The 19596-nt window shown below is 43.8% G+C and overlaps 1 protein-coding gene across 2 annotated transcripts in view; it reads left to right on the forward strand.

Annotated features, from left to right (window-relative positions):
- Window positions 1–15729, forward strand: part of vac14 (vac14 homolog (S. cerevisiae)) — a 350714-nt gene extending 334985 nt beyond the window's left edge. For both annotated transcript variants that reach the window (XM_060838263.1, XM_060838264.1), the window contains exon 20: window positions 10259–15729. In XM_060838263.1, coding sequence (XP_060694246.1) covers window positions 10259–10442 — 184 coding nt within the window. In that variant the 3' untranslated portion in view covers window positions 10443–15729. The remainder of the gene's footprint in view (window positions 1–10258) is intronic.
- The last annotated feature ends 3867 nt before the right edge of the window (window positions 15730–19596 follow it).

Consider the following 19596-nt stretch of genomic DNA (forward strand, 5'->3'; position numbering starts at 1 on the left):
GCAGGTTAGGTGTACTGGCCATGCTAAATTGCCAAAGTGGGCCCAGCAATAGTGAAGGAATAGTGATATATTTTCAAGTCACGATGATGAGTAGCTTGAAGGGGAATGTGCAGTTGGTGCTGTTCTCATGTACCTGCTGCTCTCATCCTTCTAGATGGAAGTAACCGTGCATTTGGAAGATGCTAAAGTGCCATTGAGAATTTCTACAATGCACCTTGTAGATAGTATATACAGCTGCTACTATAAATCTGTGATAGTGTTTGAGGATATGGTGCCAGTCAAGAGCTTTTATCCTGGATGGTGTCAAGCTTCCTGAATGTTTTTGGAGCAGCACTCATCCAGACAAGTAGGGAGTACGCCATTACGCTCAAAGCCCTAACTTGTGCCCTGTAGATGGTGGAGATGAGTTGGGGAGCCAGGCAATGAGTTATTGACTACAGGATTCTATAGGACGGCACAGTGGTTAGCACTGCTGCCTCACAACACCAGGGACCCAGGTTCGATTCCAACTGTCTATGTGGAGTTTGCACATTCTCCCCATGTCTGTGTGCGTTTCCTCTGGGTATTCCAGTTTCCTCCCACAATCCAAACATGTAGTTTAGGGTGGATTGGCCACGCTAAATTGTCCATAGTGTCCTGGAATGTGCTAAATGTAGAGTGGTAGGGGAATGGTCTGGATGGGTTACTCTTTCGAGGGTCAGTATGGACTTGTTGGGCCAAATGGCCTGTTTCTGAACTGTAGAGATTCTATGATCTCTCTGTGATTCCTAGCCTCTGACTTGCTATTTTAGCCACTGCATCTATATGGCTAATCCAGTTCAGTTTCTGTTCATCAATAATGTCTAGGATGTTGATAGTAATAGGTAATGTTTAGTCAATGCTAACTTTAGTTTGGTTGGTTACAGTAAAAGCCTTAAAACATGAAAACGTCTTATGCACCTCGTTAAATTCAGTTTCAAGAAGTTCAAATCACTTTTAAAATATTCAGGGATTGCAACAATAAATTTTGAAGATTTTTTGCATTTGCTATAAGCTATGGTCTGTCATGTTACCCTTTTGAGTTTTGCTTTGTCCCTGAGATTGTAAAAGTTGGAATATAACATTGAAATACCCTTTGAAAATGTTCCTGATCATGAGCAAATAATATTCAGCATGAGCCTTTGCTGTTAAACAGCTCCTTTCGTGTCAGAGGCTGAGCAATCAGCAGCAACCAACAATCTAATAAAGAGTCATATCCAGTTATTAACTCATTCTCTTGTTGAGCCAGACCTGCTGATCATTTACACCACTTTGTTTTCATTGCAGTGTAGATGAGGTGGTAAAGGGATCTTTTTGACTCATGGCTTCTGCAGTTGGGCAGTGATATCTTGTCATTTTCGAGTGATTGTGGCTTTGTTTGTAGAGAGACATCCAACAGAAGGGCAGTGACTGCTCAAACCAGGGTCAATCATCCGAGTGGTGGTTGCCATCTCTGGATGTAATCCCAGAAGCCTCAGCTCATGAACAGCAGCCACCAATCGTGTCACAGTCTCCACAAGACAAATCTTTCCGTCCTGGACTATCAACAGCCATTGCCCTGGGTTCCAGCAAAGAGAGACCATGATAGAGAGGCTCCATGATCCAGTTTGGGACCAATCTCCCTGTGCTGCCCAGTAAATGATACTGCCTGAGAGCAAAGTCCTGTAGAGCAACAAAAGGATTCTCCGCTGTTGGCAACATGTAGATCCACTGCTCACCTTGCAGCCAGTACCAGAGCAGAGAGGGGCACTGCTCCATGTTCGGTCTGTAATGGTGATGGCAGTGCACAGTTGCACAAACTAGGGTTGGGTGAATGCCACAGGAACAGGAGCGCCAACCAGTGTCACATTACTGCAACTGCAAGTTTTCACTCTCTCAAGCATTTTCCTTTGTGAAGTCGCCTGTTACTTCATGTGGTGTGAAATCTAATTCTGCCAGAACTTTCACATGACCCTGTGCCCAGCCCTTTCCCTGAAATCCAAAATGCTATCCCCTGAACTTCATTTGCATCGTACAAAGTCTACTTTCAACAGGAGCAGATTCAGAGAGTCCCAATCATATGCGACTACCTCAAAGCATGTCATAAGACACTGGCTTGGAGGTGGTTTGCACTTTTTTGTTTTCCCCACATACAGGTTGGTCCCTCCTTAATGACCTGCTGCAGTGAGGCTCCTACTGTGAAGCAAAGATCACACTAGGGACATTGATCTGTTATTCATCTCAGTCAGTGAAGCAGTCAGGGGACTCCACTGACAACAGTATCCCTGGGCTTGTGGGAGCAAGAGACGGGGAGAGAGTGAGGACTGCAGATGCTGGAGATCAGAGTCAGAAAGTGTGCGCTGGAAAAGCACAGCAGGTCACACAGCAGCCGAGGAGCAGCACGGTGGCACAGTGGTTAGCACTGCTGCCTCACAGCACCAGAGACCCCGGTTCAGTTCCCGACTCAGGCGACTGACTGTGTGGAGTTTGCACGTTCTCCCCGTGTCTGCGTGGGTTTCCTCCGGGTGCTCCGGTTTCCTCCCACAGTCCAAAGATGTGCAGGTTAGGTGAATTGGCCATGATAAATTGCCCGTAGTGTTAGGTAAGGGGTATATGTAAGGGTATGGGTGGGTTGCGCTTCGGCGGGTCGGTGTGGACTTGTTGGGCCGAAGGGCCTGTTTCCATACTGTAAGTAATCTAATCTAATCTAATCTAAAAAAAAAAGGCAGGAGAATAGACTTTTTGGGCATCAGCTCTTCATCAGGAATGTCACTGTGTACTAGTGAACCACTGCAGCTGACCAGATGAATTCAAGATTAGTGATGCCCTACACAGTCCAGCATCCAGTTGACAAGTCATTGACAAGTGAAATTTGTCTGCTTGCATCAATTACAGTATTAGGGAACCATAACTCTCCACCTGACTCCCCAAAGTCTGTCCACATTCTACAAAGCACAAGTCAGCTGTGTGATGGAATACTCCCCTCTTGCCTGGATGGGTGCAGCTCCAAAAACACTCAAGAAGCTTGACACCATCCAGGACAAAGCAGCCCACTTGACTGGCACTGCATTCACTCCCTTCACCACCGATACTCAGTAGCAGCAGCATTGTGCACTGTCCACAAGATGCACTGCAGAAATTCACCAAATATATTTAGACAGCACCTTCTGACCCCATGATGATTTCCATCTAAAAGGACAGGGGCAGCAGATACTTGGGAACACCATACCCTGCAGTGTCCTCTCCAAGCCACTCCCCATCACTGTTCCTCACTGTCGCTGAGTCAAAATCCCTCCCTCAGTGCATTATGGATCTGTCTACAGTATATGGACTGCAGCAGCTCAGCAGTACCACATCAAGGGCCAGCCAGTCCTGCTTGTGTCCCATGAGTGAATAAACAACAAAATCCAGACAAGCTTAGGCCTCCACAGGAGGAAATTTGAAAGGAAGTGGGACGATGAAACATTTTTTGTTGCAAATTATTTAAAGTTGTACATCCAGTGGGGAATTCAGCTCATTAAATCACTGAACCTAGCATGCAGCTGGCTTTACCATTTATTTTAAGTACTGTACCTTCTGGTTTCTTTACACAGTATCATCACACCCTGCCCCTCTCTTTTTTTGTATTCAGTCTGTGCCTTTTATCTGTCAGCCAACATTATGCACCAGCTTATAGAAAGGGCAATTGGACATGGGCCAGCAAGCTAGTGGGCATCTGTGGAGAGGAGAGACGGACCTGAGTTTTTGCCCTCTGTCACAGAAACTCCAATCATTTACGCCTGAATCACTTCTCCCTCCACTCATCGCCAACCTTTCTCTCCCGATTTTGTCCAAGGCCGTTTCTTTTGCCCAACGCAGAATGGTTCTCATTGTGTTAAACAACTCCAACTTGAGAAGGGAATGTAAAGGCACCGATAATATTCGTGTAAAGTCACTGAGTGAGCCCTGGGGAGCAATCAGGCTGCTGATTGATAGTAGTTGTGCCTGAGGTCACTCATAGCACTGACATCGATTCGTGTTCTGGATCCACTCGAGGTTGTTGACTTCAGTGTGTGGGTCGCAGGTTAACAGCCGACAGAACAGCAGGGATTGCCTGCGTGGCAGCAACCGGACTGAGTGGAACTTGACATTTCCCAGGATGCAGCCTGCTACCAAACAGAATCTGAGCACTTCCTATGTCCTTTTGGAAGGTGCTCCTGCCCTGCTTGGCTCTATTTCTGAGGCAAACGCACAAAATCTGGGCTGACACTTCAGTCCAGTTGTGAGAGGCTGCTGCACTGTCAGATGTTCAGATGAGACATTAACCAAGGATCTTTCCGTCCTCTCACGTGAAAGATACCATGGCCCTGACCAATATCTATCCTGCGGTAAAACTCTCCAAAAAAAAAAATTGGCTGATTATTATCGCATTTCTATTTGTGGGAGCTACCTCTGGGTGGGCAAAATGGCTGCCATGTTCCCTGTCAGCAGTCACTACACTTCTGACTTGCCAAATTATCTGTAAAGCACCTTGGGGCATTCTTGAGATTGTAAAAGATGCTATAGAAATGTAAGTCTTTCTTCTACTTGTACAGAACATTGGGCTTGACCCTTTCCTTATCTGTGGCTCAGTGGTTAGCACTGTTGCCTCACAGTTCCAGGGACCTGGGTTCATTTCCACCCTTGGCAACTGTCTGTGTGGAGTTCGCCCATTCTCCCCGTGTCTGTGTGGGTTTCCTCCAGGTGCTCCTGTTTTCACCCACAATCTAAGGATATGCAAGTTAAGTGCTAAGTTGCCCCGTAGTGTCCAGGGATACTTAGGCTGGGTGGGTTAGCCATTGGAGAACGCAGCATTCTAGGGGTGGGTGTGGGTAGGGTGCTGCTCGTAGGGTCGGTGTGGACTCGATGGGCCGAATGGTCTGCTTCCACGCTGCAGGGATTCTACGAACATTCATTCATTGACTGACTGAATGATTGGATATTTTCTATTCACAATGAGATAGCAGCCATTGCCAATTGTATAACACTTGCTCCTGACTACGATCACACTCTGTTGTTTAGTATGACATTAACTGCGCTGACTACTAGAATGTTCCCTCACAGACTGCCCAACTGCACTGGTCTAATCAACCATCTGAGCAACTCTTGTTTACAGGAAAGCTCATGTTCACAAAAGGGGAGTTGGATATTCCCAGCATCCACAGGCTTGTCAATCTAACATTTGTCGTTGTGTCTACAATTTCCTTTGACCATTTTAACCAATGTTTAGATAAACATGAGCTAATAATGGAAGTTGGTGAGGGATTGTTAGGAGCAAATTGGCTTTCACTAACTTGGTTGAAGTAACAAACTGTTGAAGAGGGTATTGCAGTTACTATTTTGAATTTAGAATTTCAAAAGGCATTTGATGAAGTAGCGTACAACAGAATTGTCTCACAGCTGTGGGATTGAAGGGTCTGTGGCAGCAGGGAGATTAAAACAAAGCTAAATAAACAAAATATAAAGTCGAGATGAATGGCGTTTTTTTTAGCCAGGAGGGAAGTAAATACTGGTTTACCCCAATAGTCTTAGGGTTACATTAGATAAGTTGCAAAGAAAAGTACGTGCCTCTCCACTCAAACCATCTGCCATCCTTTCTAATCTAAACCTACCATTGTAACCCTGTCTTTGTTCCTCACTCAAACACTTACCTTGCTTTCTCTAAAATGCATCAATTTATTGTTGCTTCAACCCCTCCCTGTGGCATGTTCTATGTTCTCACCACCACCTTTTGGTGAAAAGGTTTCTTCTGAATTCCAGTTGGATATCTTAGCGTCTCTCTTACATTTATGGCAGGTAGATATGCTCTTCCCCACAAGAAGAAACATTCTCGCTGTATCCATTCTATCAAAATGCCATACACCCCTATTGGGTCACCTGTCAACTTATATTTCCAAAGCATAGAGAGCCAGTGTGTCAACCCTTTCTTGGTATCAGTGCCCATGCATTTCTAGAAACATCTTTGTCATCTTCTGCACCCTCTCCTGTGTCTCTATATAGTGTGACCACTACAAGTCCACACTGTTCTCTAAAGTGGTCTGTCCAATGTTCAATACAGGTTCAACATATGTTTCAATTGTATTTCTATGGAAGTAAACACAAGTCATGGAGATGTACAGCATGGAAACAGACTCTTCAGTCTAACTCGTCCATGCCGACCAGATATCCCAACCCAATCAATCCCACCTGCCAGCACCCAGCCCATATCCCTTCCTATTCATATACCCATCCAGATGCCTTTCAAATGTTGCAATCATACCAGCCTCCACTACTTCCTCTGGCAGCTTATTGCATACATGTACCACCCTCTGTGTGAAAAAGTTGCCCCTCAGGTCTCTTTTATATCTTTCCCCTCTCACCCTAAAACTATGCCCTCTAATTCTAGATTCCCCCACCCCAGCGAAGAGATTTTGTCCATCTACCCTATCTATGCCTCTCATGATTTTATACAACTCTAGCTCAATTCCTCCAACTCTGGCAACATCCTTGTAAATCTTTTCTGAATCCTTTCAAGTTTTACAGCATCCTTCTGATAGGAAGGAGACTAGAATTGCATGCACTATTCCAAAAGTGGCCTAACCAACGTCCTGTATAGCCGCAACATGACCTCCCAACTCCTGTACTCAATACTCTGACTAATAAAGGAAAGCATACCAAATGTTTAAGTTTGTTTTCCTTTCTTGGGTCCTGTTAACCTAGAGCGCAGCTTTTGCTGATTGGTATATTTGTCCACTGATATGAAGTGGTGATTATGAAGACAGGAGCTGCAGAACTTGGGAGGTTTGTTTTCAGCCCCATAGAGGAAATTAGGAAAGGATACAAGAGACTTCCAATATTCTAAATGAGTAAATAATGACGCTGGTTGCTGAGTTGGCGTTGTGGTGAAGACTCATAATATGTTTTTATTGTTTAGAAAAGTTGATTCCAAAGTGTATTTTAGTTCAGGTCGGGTGAAGGTCTGCTTTGTCGTTTTGAAAAGGTCAAAAGATCATTTTGAATAGTGGGTGTGTGACTGCATTCCTGCAAGTTATGTGGATTAAGCTAAACGATTAGCAAGTACCATTGGGGTAGTGCACCAGTGGAAATCAAGTCCCATTAGTTTTGGAATCATCATTAAAGTTATAGATTTGAGCAAAATAGGAAAAATCTCCTTTATTTACTTATCCTTTTAGACCCAGGTTGATTAAAAAATGAGGTCTGCAGATGCTGGAGATCACAGCTGCAAATGTGTTGCTGGTCAAAGCACAGCAGGTCAGGCAGCATCTCAGGAATAGAGAATTCGACGTTTCGAGCATAAGCCCTTCATCAGGAATAAGAGAGAGAGAGCCAAGCCGGCTGAGATAAAAGGTAGGGAGGAGGGACTAGGGGGAGGGGCAATGGAGGTGGGATAGGTGGAAGGAGGTCAAGGTGAGGGTGATAGGCCGGAGTGGGGTGGGGGCGGAGAGGTCAGGAAGAGGATTGCAGGTTAGGAGGGCGGTGCTGAGTTGAGGGAACCGACTGAGACAAGGTGGGGTTGATGGTGAGCAGAGATCAGATTTCTGTAGTTAACAAGAACTATTAAATACAACTAAATAGGATAACACTGGATAATAACTACAAACTATCAATATAGAATTCTACTGGGTAAAACTCCAACCTCTTTATAAACTCCCCTCCTACAAACACACATAGACAGACACAGGCAAATGGAAAAAAAAATTGGTGTTATGGATGTCTGAGAAAAAGACTGGGAAGGCAGATAGAGTCACAGAGATGTACAACAGGGAAACCGACCCGTCGTCCAACTCATCCATGCCAACCAGGTATCCTAAATTAATCTAGTCCCATTTGGCCCATATCCCTCTTAAATCCTTCCTATTCATTATCCACTCAGATGCCTTTTAAACATTGTAATTGTACCAGCCTCTACCATTTCCTGTGGGAGCTCATTCACGCACCACTCTGTGTGTAAAAATAGTCCCTTTTACATCTTTCCCCTCTCACCTTAAATCAATGCCATCTAGTTTGGACTCCCCTGCCCTGGGGAAAGGACCTTATCTTTTCTGTGTGTCTCATGATTTTATAAAATTCTATAAGGTCACCCCTCAGTGCAGTTGATACTCCAGGGAAAATAGCTCAAGCCTATTCAGCCTCTCCCTATAAGTCAAACCCTCTGACCTCAGCAACATCCTTGTAAATCTTCTCTGCACCCTTTTAAGTTTAACAACATCTTTCCTATAGCAGGGAGAGCAGAATTGAATGCAGTATTCCACATGTGGCCTAATCAATGTCTGTACAGCCGCAACATGACATACCAACTCCTATACTCGATGCACTGTCCAATAAAAGCAAGCATACCAAACATAGTCATTACTGCCCTGTCTACCCCTTACTCCATCTTCAAAAAACTATGAACCTGCACCCCAAAGTTCCTTTGTTCAGCAACACTCCCCAGGACCCTACCATTAAGTATATAAGTCCTGCCCTGATTTACATTACCAAAATGCAACACCTCAAATTTATTTAAATTAAACTCCATCTGCCATTCCTCAGTGGAATGGCCTATCTATTCACAGTCCTCAATTACGCCTGTCCATAGGATTTGCTAAAATGGTCCTTTGACTAGCTAGGACTGTTCTTCAATCTTTCTCCCCCAGCTACTTTTCTCTTCTTACAGGAGACACAGGGTCACTTGTTCAGAAATTATAAAGCCTCTGACTTAATGGTGAAAAGCAGCAGCTTACAGCAACTATCAAGGCAAATACATTTGATTTCTTCAAGCTTCGGGTATCTTCTACTGCAGGGGAACTCGAGGCATCCCTCCTGGAAGTCCAAAGGCTTCTGGAAATATCATTCACACCCACAAGCTGCTGAGCTACCTGGAGCCAATCACATAGCTGTTGGAAGGAACATGTCCTTTGTCATCCACAGGTGGTCACAATTCCACAAACCATTCACCTACTTTATACACACCTCCCCTGGTGCCAGCCAATCACACTCAGCCTCCCCCACTGGCTGAACAAAGAGTAGCATAAACCTTGCTCACAGTAAGTTTTGGTAACTTTTAAAAAGTAATCCCTTCCACAATCCTTAGTTTTTAAAACAGCCCAAATCCCATTTCAGTCCATGTTCAAAAATACAGAAAAATTAAAAAAAAATGTTTTTACAAGTCCTTGGGGAAATCATTGCTAAGGTGTTTTTTTAACTTGAGAATTGAAACCTAGAGAAAGAGACAAAGCTGTTCATTCAGAAGAGAGGTCCATAGCACAACAATGCTGTGAGTCACAGTTTTGAAAACTCAGTGCAGGGATGGGGGAGAATTCCTGAGTTGCTTAAAATAAAACTCTAGAAGCAGCGAGAAAGACGTCCTCTAAGGCTGTTGAAGTTGTGAGTTTAAAGCCACCATGTTCAGGAGTAATGAGTCGAGTGTGTGGTGCTGGAAAAGCACAGCGGGTCAGGCAAAGTCCGAGGAGCAGGAGATGTTTCAGGCTTTTTGACGATTCTCCTGTTCCCTCGGATGCTGCCTGACCTACTGTGCTTTTCCAGCACCACACTCTTGACTCTGACCTCCAGCATCTGCAGTCCCCACTCTCTCCCAGGTTATTGGTGCATGGAAAGTTTACCCATACATAGGTAGTGGGACACGGATCATATTAGAAAAGAAATTGGTTAGGTGAAAAGAAGTTCATAAAAATACAGCACGGGAAAGGAAGGGAGATAATATTTGTATCTCCAACTTGAAATGCGAGCATAGACATGTTTAGCTAAGAGGCTGCATTCATGTCCATGTCCTCTTTGACACTCTACTATATTAGGAGTTGGTGCAGCTGGCATTAGCCATGGGGTCATATCCCTGCATTCCCCTTTTAGTCTACCATACCTCCCAGTTAATCCCTGTCCAAACTACATTCTCAAATTCCTTTTGAGTTAAGGTGCTGAGTTTCTTCATACACTCTCTGAGCTGCTTGCTGAAGTTGCCTGAACTGAACCAAATATTGAGCCATGTACATCTCACTCCGTGTCCAAACCTTTCCCCATAGGCCCTTGCTTTTGCCAGGAAATTGTTTATTTTTAATTCATTCGGAGTTTGAGTGCCACTGATAAGATCGGCAGTTATTGTTCAACCATAGGGTGCTGATAAATCACTGCAGTCCATCTGATGGGAGATGCTCTCATTAAACTGTTGGGTGGTGTGTTCCCGGATTAGCAGTCATGTCCATTTGATCTCCTCCTCCTCTTTGACTGAAATTGTTTTGATTTTCAGGCCCAGGGAGAAGTCCACAGCCCCCAACAGGCAGGTCCCTTTGGAAATCAACTACAGTGATCTGCTGCAGCACTTTGAGAAGGTACAGAACAAGCACCTGGAAATCCGGCACCAGCGAGCGGGCCGCACTGACCAGCTGGACAGGAAGCACCCCCGTGACACAGAGGCAAATTCTTCTATATGATGGTGCTCCAGCCAAAGGACAATGCTCGACTGTCGAACTGCCAGCTGTAAGACTGACTGAACCGTGAAGCCCTTTTTGTTGGGCTGTCCCACTGCCTTTGTAATGCAAAGTTCTTTGCCACCACTAATACTCACAGTACGTGAGCTGGGCAATGTTCCTGTGTTAATTGTGTAGAATTTATAGGTCTGTGAGAACCTCAGTGGAGTAGTGATCACTGTTCCCCAAGGCCCCCCCCCTCCTCCATTTGCACTGACCACTGTTTTGTAATGCTCCGACATGGGTTAACTCTTTGCACTGATCATTGCTCTCTCTCATTCCCCTTCACTGACCCAAAGTGTTCAGGTTTTTGCACTATCACTGCTTATCACTGCTGGCAAGCCACATATCATAGTTCTTCAGTTCAGAGAGTATTTTAATTTGTGCTTGTGTCCCCACCCCCTGCATGACTTTCCACAGGTAGACCTCCTCCACAGCGGTGATCAAATTCTATTCTAAAGCCATTCTTTCTTTCACAGGAACAGAAATTATCCCGGCCAGCACTAATTTGAAAATTTCTCCAGCAGCCAGAATTTACAATATTGTTAAGTGAACTTGGTCATTGTGAGTAGGCTGTTTGTTCCTTCTTTAATTGCACTACTCAATAAGCACAGGCTGGAGCATTATAAGAGGAGTGGATTTGTACTGATCTCATGTCCACTGGTTTTCAAAGCTGTTGTGACTGGTGTGGACAGTGGGAAGATATGCCACTGCTTCAATAGGGGCCTCTTCTCAAATTGAAGCTGCCACATGTTGTTATGACAAGTACAGTGAGCTTTATCTACATTTTACAGTCAGATACCGAACCTAGTTTTGTTTGTCACTGGTGATGATGCTGGTAATGAGCAACACTAAACATCCCATACCCTGCTGAGCACTGGCATACTTACAGAGCAAGTGGCAAGGCAAACGATAGTCAATAGAATTTAAATCAGGCGCATCTTATTAAACAGAGAGGTGAAAGGAATTCTCTGATCTTGGCTGATCTTGACTGAAGGTTGGTCATTGAATTGAAATAAACCATGGATTTTATAATTGAAGGATTTGGTAAAAATGACTATAAAATCAGGTGCACTAAATGCTGCTTTGGAACATTCCAATGTGACTAGTAAGAGACACAGTTGTACCATAATTTGAATGACCTTACCGGGTAATCCTGAGAATCAACTGCGTTCACTTCAGAAAGCAATGAAATGAAGACAGAGTAACTTTTCTGAGCACAGAGCTCAGTGGTGGGTTATCCATCTGCCTCACCAGTAAAGCTCCCAACCTGAACATTGCTGACCTGTTTGTCACACTTGATGGTTGTCACATTCTGTTGATACATAAGATTTCTGAAAGCAATTTGGATGTCAAGCTTGTTGTTTTAAACTATCAGGTGAGAGATAGGGGAGATGTTGTGGATTGAAAATTTTTCACTGAGATAAATCATGACAGCCCTGCTGCTGATCTTTGAGCTTTGTGATTATACTCTCGGTTTCACTGGCCTCTCGTTTTTCCCTGTCCCTCCTTTGACCTGTCGTTACTGTCTATTTATAGCAATGAAATCTTCAGAAGACCAAAGTTATGGAATAGCAAGGCCCAACTGTAAAAACATTGTTTTCTGTCTATATTTTGTAAAAGCAGCAAACATTGATATTTGGTCAGCCAGTAAGCTTGAGAATAGAGCAAGACTTTTTCTAATTTACTTGAACAACAACAAGCAGTCTGAACTGGTGAACAGGACTGGAGCAGAGTCTGTGCACTAATGCGCAACAGCAAACTGGCTTGAATGTAGCAGGATTGTTTCTCCAATGGAATGTGTGGAGTGTGGAGGAGAGATTGTGTTGTAATAGAACTTCAGGCATGTTTCATAGACAGAGGAATTGCCCAAATAGTTCCATTCTGATTGCAAATAGCGGTTTCACTATATTCAGCCTTGTTCAATTTTAAAATAGCACAACCTCCTCACGTTGAGAAGTAGAGAAGCTTTCTCCCTAGCCTGACCTGTGAAAGGAGCCACAGTATCAACTGCTCCTTCAAGCATTTGCTGTTTAATTAGAAATATTCAAAATTTTAAAAATAAGTTTTAGAAATAAGGCTAATTCTTTGCAGTTTTATAGACCAGTTGCTGCTGTCACTCTTTCTGAGCTCAACTGTCTCCAGATTTCAGACCCACTTAATAGTTGATCAGTCCCAAGACGGAAAAATATTTAAACCCATTTAATGTTCTCCAATGAAATAAATAAAATTGACCACCACATCTCATACAACGTGTATAAACTCAACAAGATTAGATTCTTTCCTGATTTGGTTGTGACTTTAAGCTCCTGATTGGCTGTAACATGGATTAGTGGCCTATTGGTCAATGCAGCCAATATCCCCTCAGATCCTGAAATCTCCAGTCCCTGAAGTCTCCCACAATCCTTCCCAGTTTTCTAAATATATGTTTAAACACTGAATAATGACACCACTCCCTTTTAAAAAGATAAACAGAACTCACTACAATTAATTGGAACAGCATTCTGCCTCTCCTTCCTTCAATGACCCTTTTCAGAGGGAAAGGGAAGCACATTGGGATTAACTTTTTATATCTATGATAATGTATTTGAATTTGATTTTAAATTAGCATGCTGCCTACATATAATAGATCATTTATGTTCTGTTCTGTTTGTCCAGCACAAGGACATCAGAATTATGAGAGAAAACACATCAGTGGTTTAATTCAATATCTCGATTGAAAAGTTGTACTCTGTGCATCTCTGTGTTGAGTATGATATTCCATTTATCTCAAATCTCACCATTCCCATCGCTGTGGACAGACCTGTAGCAATCAGTACTCCACCTGCAGACCTCCATCCTCCCAGATCTGTAGTCCCCAATTATACAGTGGCAGGCCACTGCTGATCACACTGCGATGCAATGCCCAACACATTCCAGCTTTGGAAGAGAAATGCAAGTGTATATACAATGGGTGTTTTTCACATCTCGAAATGTGATTATTGCACAAATTCCCTCTGACACGTAACTTCTCATAATGTGCAACATGTTCCATATAATTTTATTAAACTTCACTTTCAATTTTATTGGACCTTTTCCTGGGCATTTGGATGGCTTTAGGCCATTAACACCTTGTCTATGCGCAGAATGATTGATAACTTTCACTGTTCAGAGGTGAGCATTCTGTGTAATGATGTTGAGTCTCCCAGGTGCATTGTGCGGAGCAGTTTGTTCCTTGACCTTCTCTGGCTAACTTGTATTATCTTATTCTGGTTTTCTGGATTCCAGGCCTGAGCAGTGACTTGGCCACACAGGTGTGCTGCAGCTGCCTGGGGGTTGAGGGAGTTTGGAGGGTGGTTGCTCGTTGACTATTTACTACAATGTACGGGTAAAGAAATAAAGAGGCTGCCTGCAGTATGTTGTTGGAGCACTTTTTGTGGTTGAGCTCGACCTTTGGTGTATCTTTCATCATCTCACCCAACCTCCCCCCAACTAAGCAGTCGTGTCCCAGTCTAGCAGTGTATGTGCCAACTGCTGTCAGCGCCTGCAGAAAATGTGCAATTGGACTCTCACTCCCCTCCCTGGATGTCATGGGCACTCCTTTGGGTCAATTGTGTCCACAAGTAGCTTGCCCCGCCCTCCCTGAGCTTGAAGAGTTTGATCAGCGAAACCTCTCAGCTTGTCTTTGCATGTAGGAGCTCTGAACTGGCACTCCGACTGCTGGGAGGCCATCTCCTAGTTACTTCTGGTAACCCCTCTTTGAATAGCAGCAGTCCTGCAGGAATCTTTGTTCCACGCTGCACCAAAAATGATACATTTGAAAACCGCTGGGGGGTATCTTTGATAAAGTACCGGGGTGACGTCAAGGAGGTCGGCTAGGGGAATGCTGCAGCCACTTGGGCCTGCTTTGACAATCAGACTCACTGTTTTGTTTGTTTTTTGCCTTCATTTGGGTGGGATGAAGTGTTCTCCCGAGTACCTGAAATGTCCAGTGAGAATTTGGGCTGTTGCCTGACCGCACAGTGTATTTCAGGCCCAGATTTCCGATCCGTGCTGATTTGCTCTGGACAAGAACGTCCCCATTCAGATACTGATATCTGAGCTCAGAGTAACGAAATAATGATTTTGTTTTTGCAGTATGTGCCACAGCTCCCCACAGCTTGTGCACTGCCCAAGGTCAAATCATTGCTGTTGCAATCGAGAGCAGGGGAGAACAGCAATCTGTTTAGGTCCATTCGCAGGTAAGTACGCCCCCCTCCTTTGGTACTGAACCACACCAAGTAGGAAGCACTCCGATCCAGCTCATGTAATGGAGGGAGGAGTTGGTGCTCCAAGTTCATTGCTAATTCCTAGTGAGCGATGTGTTACATCCAAGCACCTGAGCACTGAACAAGGACCAAGGTTGAGCTGGCTGTGAATAGCCAGTGCCCGCTGGAACAAGACCCTAGTTATAATCTGTAGTGTTGGGTAAGTGGAGGTGAGGGAATACAAGGACATCATAGGTTGTCAGCACATTGCTTCAGTACAGTGGGAGACACTGTCTAAGCTGATGAACAACGAATACAGTTAACTCTCACTGATAACAGCAAAGAACAGATGGATAAATGCAGCCACAGGCAATATCTTTTATTTATGTGTTCCTTTCAGTTCCTTCCTTCCTGATGAACATTCCTTTGGCAAAATTCATTGTCTCATTATCGACAGGATTATCCCATTCACCTACTGAGATGTGGATTTGTGTAACAATCTGTGTGTGTGTGTCTCTTGCCCCCCGCTCCTGGAGTGGGGTGAATGTACTGCAGAACCAATTGAGTTGTGTAAGGTGTGGATGTACCACAATCACTGTCATCCTCCTTTCATGGGGATTCATTTAACTGCAAGGCAGGTGGTTTGTGAGGGAACAGCATCCTGGAAATTTGCAACCCATAGTGACTCTATACTTAAAAAGTAGCCAGTCAAGATGCCAGTTTGGGATTAAGTGAACAGCAATAATGGCATAGACTGGCATGGCCATCAACTGCTGCAAGTGAATGACTGCCCAGTGCCACAACTGGTCAGTGTCACCCCAGTTTTCTGGCTGCAACAAATCACTTGCCTCGGTTATGTTAAAGATAAATTATACATTTGTGTTAATCTATTTGGCTGTTCCCCTCCGGACACCAATCATGTCCTCAGATTTTAAAGAACGAAAGATCTGAATGAATATTATCAATTCTGTTTACAAAGAGTCTTGTCCTTTCAATTTGGTATTTAAATAAACATGTTGTACATAGATGTGTAAAAGAAATGTTTCTCTAACTCTGCTTACAACAACAGCGGCTCGTATTTAAAGAAGCTTTGTGTTAACTCAGGTGTTTTCTTTGTAAGTTTATCCGTGACTCCAAGATTCTGTCGTGCAGTTTGTCCGACAACAGCAATGTTTCTAGTTTAGGACTTAAGCTCTCTTCATTTGAACAAGTTGCAGGAGAGTGGAGGGCACAAATTCTCAGCCAGTTCTGGAGACAAAATGGGGGTGCCTTGAAATGGAAGTCTAACCTGAGGAGAAGCAATTCTCAACAGTGGTATCTACAAACAACACTCTGGTAGTCTGGAAATCAATCCTGGCAACCAGAGCTCAACTAATCCTAGAAACAAGCTGAGAGTAAATTCAGAAGGAACCTGAGTAGTGTTTTAACAGACCTGACCTGATTTGAGTTTTGTTCCTTATTTAACATGTCTGAATGTTTCCTTTGCAGTAAAATTAGCCCCCATGATGGTCTCCTTTGGGTTATTATCTGAAATTTGTGATTAAATAAACATTAATCATCTCTTTGTCGATTTTTTTCATATTTTCAAGTTATTTTAGAAAATATCCTGATTGTTTGGTTTGATTTGGTTTGGTTTTGTCTTTTAGGAGAATGTTTTACTTTACTCCTCTCAGCAGACTACCTTGCTGGTTTAACATGGTGGTTGGTGTGTTGCCTTGGACACTGTGCCTGTCCTGTATGTTAGTATGTAAGCACAACTAAGATATCTCTTGCTCTTTGACCTAGAATATATTTGTTACATCAACAGATGTAGTACTGCTCATGGATTGGAAAGGTACCTGACTTTACCAGAACAAGAGATTGGTTCAGTCAGGAACCAGTGGAGTTTGTAGCTTGAATGAAATCCTACTGTTTGCCACCTTCAGAAGTAACGCATTTTTCAGGCTGTAGGGGCAATGACACTATACTAGTAATATAGAACTACAGTAATGTCCCTGGGACATGGAATCAAAACCTCACCACAGCAACTGGTAGAATTTACATTCAATTCATAAATCTGAAATATGAAGGTACTCATCAGTGATGGTAACCATGACAACTGTGACTCCAGATCCACAGTAATGGGGTAGACTTTTAATTCCCCTTCTGAAGTGGCTGCTCATTTAAGGGCATTTAGGGATGAGGAACGATTGCTGGCCTGATCAACAATCAAAAGCCCAGGAATGAACTTGAAAGGGAAGTTATGTTTGAATGTTATCATCAGTCTGTGTGCCCGATGACCTGTCAGTATTAAAAGTGTTGTGGTGAACTGAAAATTCAATCAATTAATGGCAACTGATGTTTAATAGACTCACGTGTGCAGTGGTTACATAACCACCTATTAATGTAGAGACCTGGAGTAATGATTCAAGAGACATGGGTTCAAATTCCACCATGGCAAACTGGGAGAATTTAAATTCAATTAATTGAATGGCTCTTGATTTTAAGTAGCTAGTCTCTACATTGGTGACCATGAAACTGAGATGGTTGTAAGAAGCCCATCTGGCTCATTTCACTGAAGCAAATCTACAATCCTTACTCAGTTTTAATATCACCAAAATAACCACCTTGACCGGTCATTCATTAAATAAATAATTTACTGACAAGTTTTGCTGCTTGTCACTTTAACATGAATTAGAGCCAATTTAAATTAAGCATTAATTACTAGGCAAATGATGCTTCAAATAAAAAGTTAAATTTCCTCTCAAATGGTTGATACAACAATGAAGTACCTTGCATATCTACTGCCTGCGTGATGTGATGCCGCATGCAATCTGTCTCCAACACACAGGCTCTCACTTCCTTGTCCCATTGTTTCTGTTTTTGAGTCCTGTTTACTAACACGAATGTCCCATCTCGGGTCCCCAAAGACCGTGAGCGCTGGTGAGGTCCCTGAATCCTCTCTCATTTGAGTCATGTCAATCTCAGTGACACAGCCAGGTGTACCGAGAGTGCAGTGGCAAGCGGACAAATGCTAGTACTCTGCCTTGAGCCTCTATCTGAGGCAAGACGTGCCAGCCTTGGGGCAAATGAGGAAGTGGCTGAGGGGGAAGGGAATGGGCTCTCGCCCGAGCTCACTCCAAGAGGTTGCGCAGCGACTGAGAAATGACAGGAAAGTCAACACCACCAAAACCTGGAAAGAAGATGGGCAATGGAGAAAGAACCCTAGACTCCTTGGAAGCAGCGAATGACTTAACACATCCCAACTCCAGGCTGTCTGAAGCAGCAGCTTCCTCAATCAAGGGACAGAGGGAGAAGGACCTTACCAACAGTAGACAGCTCATTCACTCATTTGCTTAAGTGAACATTAATCAACATTATCATTCAACTCAATTCTTACTTGACTTAGCCTGATTAAGATGTTTATTTATTAGGCTCCTAGTTTGTATGAATTCCTCAGGAATGTTCAGCAACCTTCCTGGTTTCTCTGACATGACATATTGATTTAGTTTTTGAACTTGGCCCACTGACCCACTCTCCTCCTCCTCCACCCCCCTGTCTCCACATGTTCGAACGGACATGCTATCTCTATACATGCTTGGCCTCACAGTCACACTTTCACACTCATTCTCGCACATGCACCTTGTTTCACTTTGTCTCACTTGAACTCTCTTTCACGCTCTCTCTTGATCCTCACTCATTCACTCTCTCACACTCTCTTTCATTCGCATATTCTCTCTTGCTTTCTTTCCCTCTCTCTCACTTGCACGTTCTTTCACTTGCATTCTCGCTCACTCTTTCTCTCCTCTCACACTCTCTCGCGTTCGCATTCTCTCTCACTCTTTCACTCTCAATCTCTCACTCGCGCTCCCGTTCACTCATGCTCATTCCCTCTCATTTGCACTCACTTGCTCACTCTCACATATTTTCTGTCTCTCACTCACATTCTCTCCCTCTCACACTGACTCACTTGTGCGCTCTCTCTCTCTGTCGCACACACCGTCATTTGTACTCTTGCACCTGTCTCACACTTGCACTATCTTTTTTGCACATGCATTTGCTCTCTCTCGCACTTGCACACACTGTCGCTCACACGTGTTCATTCTCTCACATTCTCTTCCCTCTCATTCACATTCTCTCTGTCTCTTCCATTTGCACTGACTCTATCACTCACTTGCATTCTCTTCTCTCACTTTCACCCGCATTCTCTCTCTCTGTCTCTCACTTGCATGCTCTCACTCATATTCTCTGTCTCACTCACATTCTGTCTCACTCACATTCTCACCTCATTGCGCACACTCTCACACTCTCACTTGCATTCTCTCTCATTCGCTCTCACTCGCAATCTATCTCTCACTCTCATTCGTTCTCAGTCTCTCGCTCACGTTCATACACTTTCTTACTCACACTGTCTCTCACTCTCACTCTCTTTGGCACGCACTCTGGTCTCAGTCTGGCCATGACGCTGTAGAACAGTCCATTCACCGTCTGTCCCATGTGGAAATGTATGTGCAGATAGAATTCAGGAGCACTGGTCTGTGAGACCAGGTCAACACATAATGTCCTCAAGGCCCTATTTGGAAAGGGAATTACGGATCCTGCCTGATGGTTGTGTGCAGTCTAGTGGAACTCGCTGTCGGGTGATTGGGAAGGAGTACACGGTGCAGATAGTTGTATAAATGGTCAATACAGCACGCACTTAATGCAATGAGAGGTCTGTTTTCCCCTACTCTCTTTGTCTTATAAGTTGCAAAAGATGACAACCCTGGACCAGCAGATTAAGAAATGGCTCATGCTGATATGTTCCTGAAGGAAGATGGAGTGGAGTTGACGAACCTTGAGCTAATCCAGAGCAAATGAGTTTTTGTACAGAATAGCCTGGGCAATATGAGTGAAAAGGCATCTCTCCAACG

This window comes from Hemiscyllium ocellatum, chromosome 17 (genome assembly GCF_020745735.1).
Source record: "Hemiscyllium ocellatum isolate sHemOce1 chromosome 17, sHemOce1.pat.X.cur, whole genome shotgun sequence".
NCBI lineage: Eukaryota > Metazoa > Chordata > Chondrichthyes > Orectolobiformes > Hemiscylliidae > Hemiscyllium > Hemiscyllium ocellatum.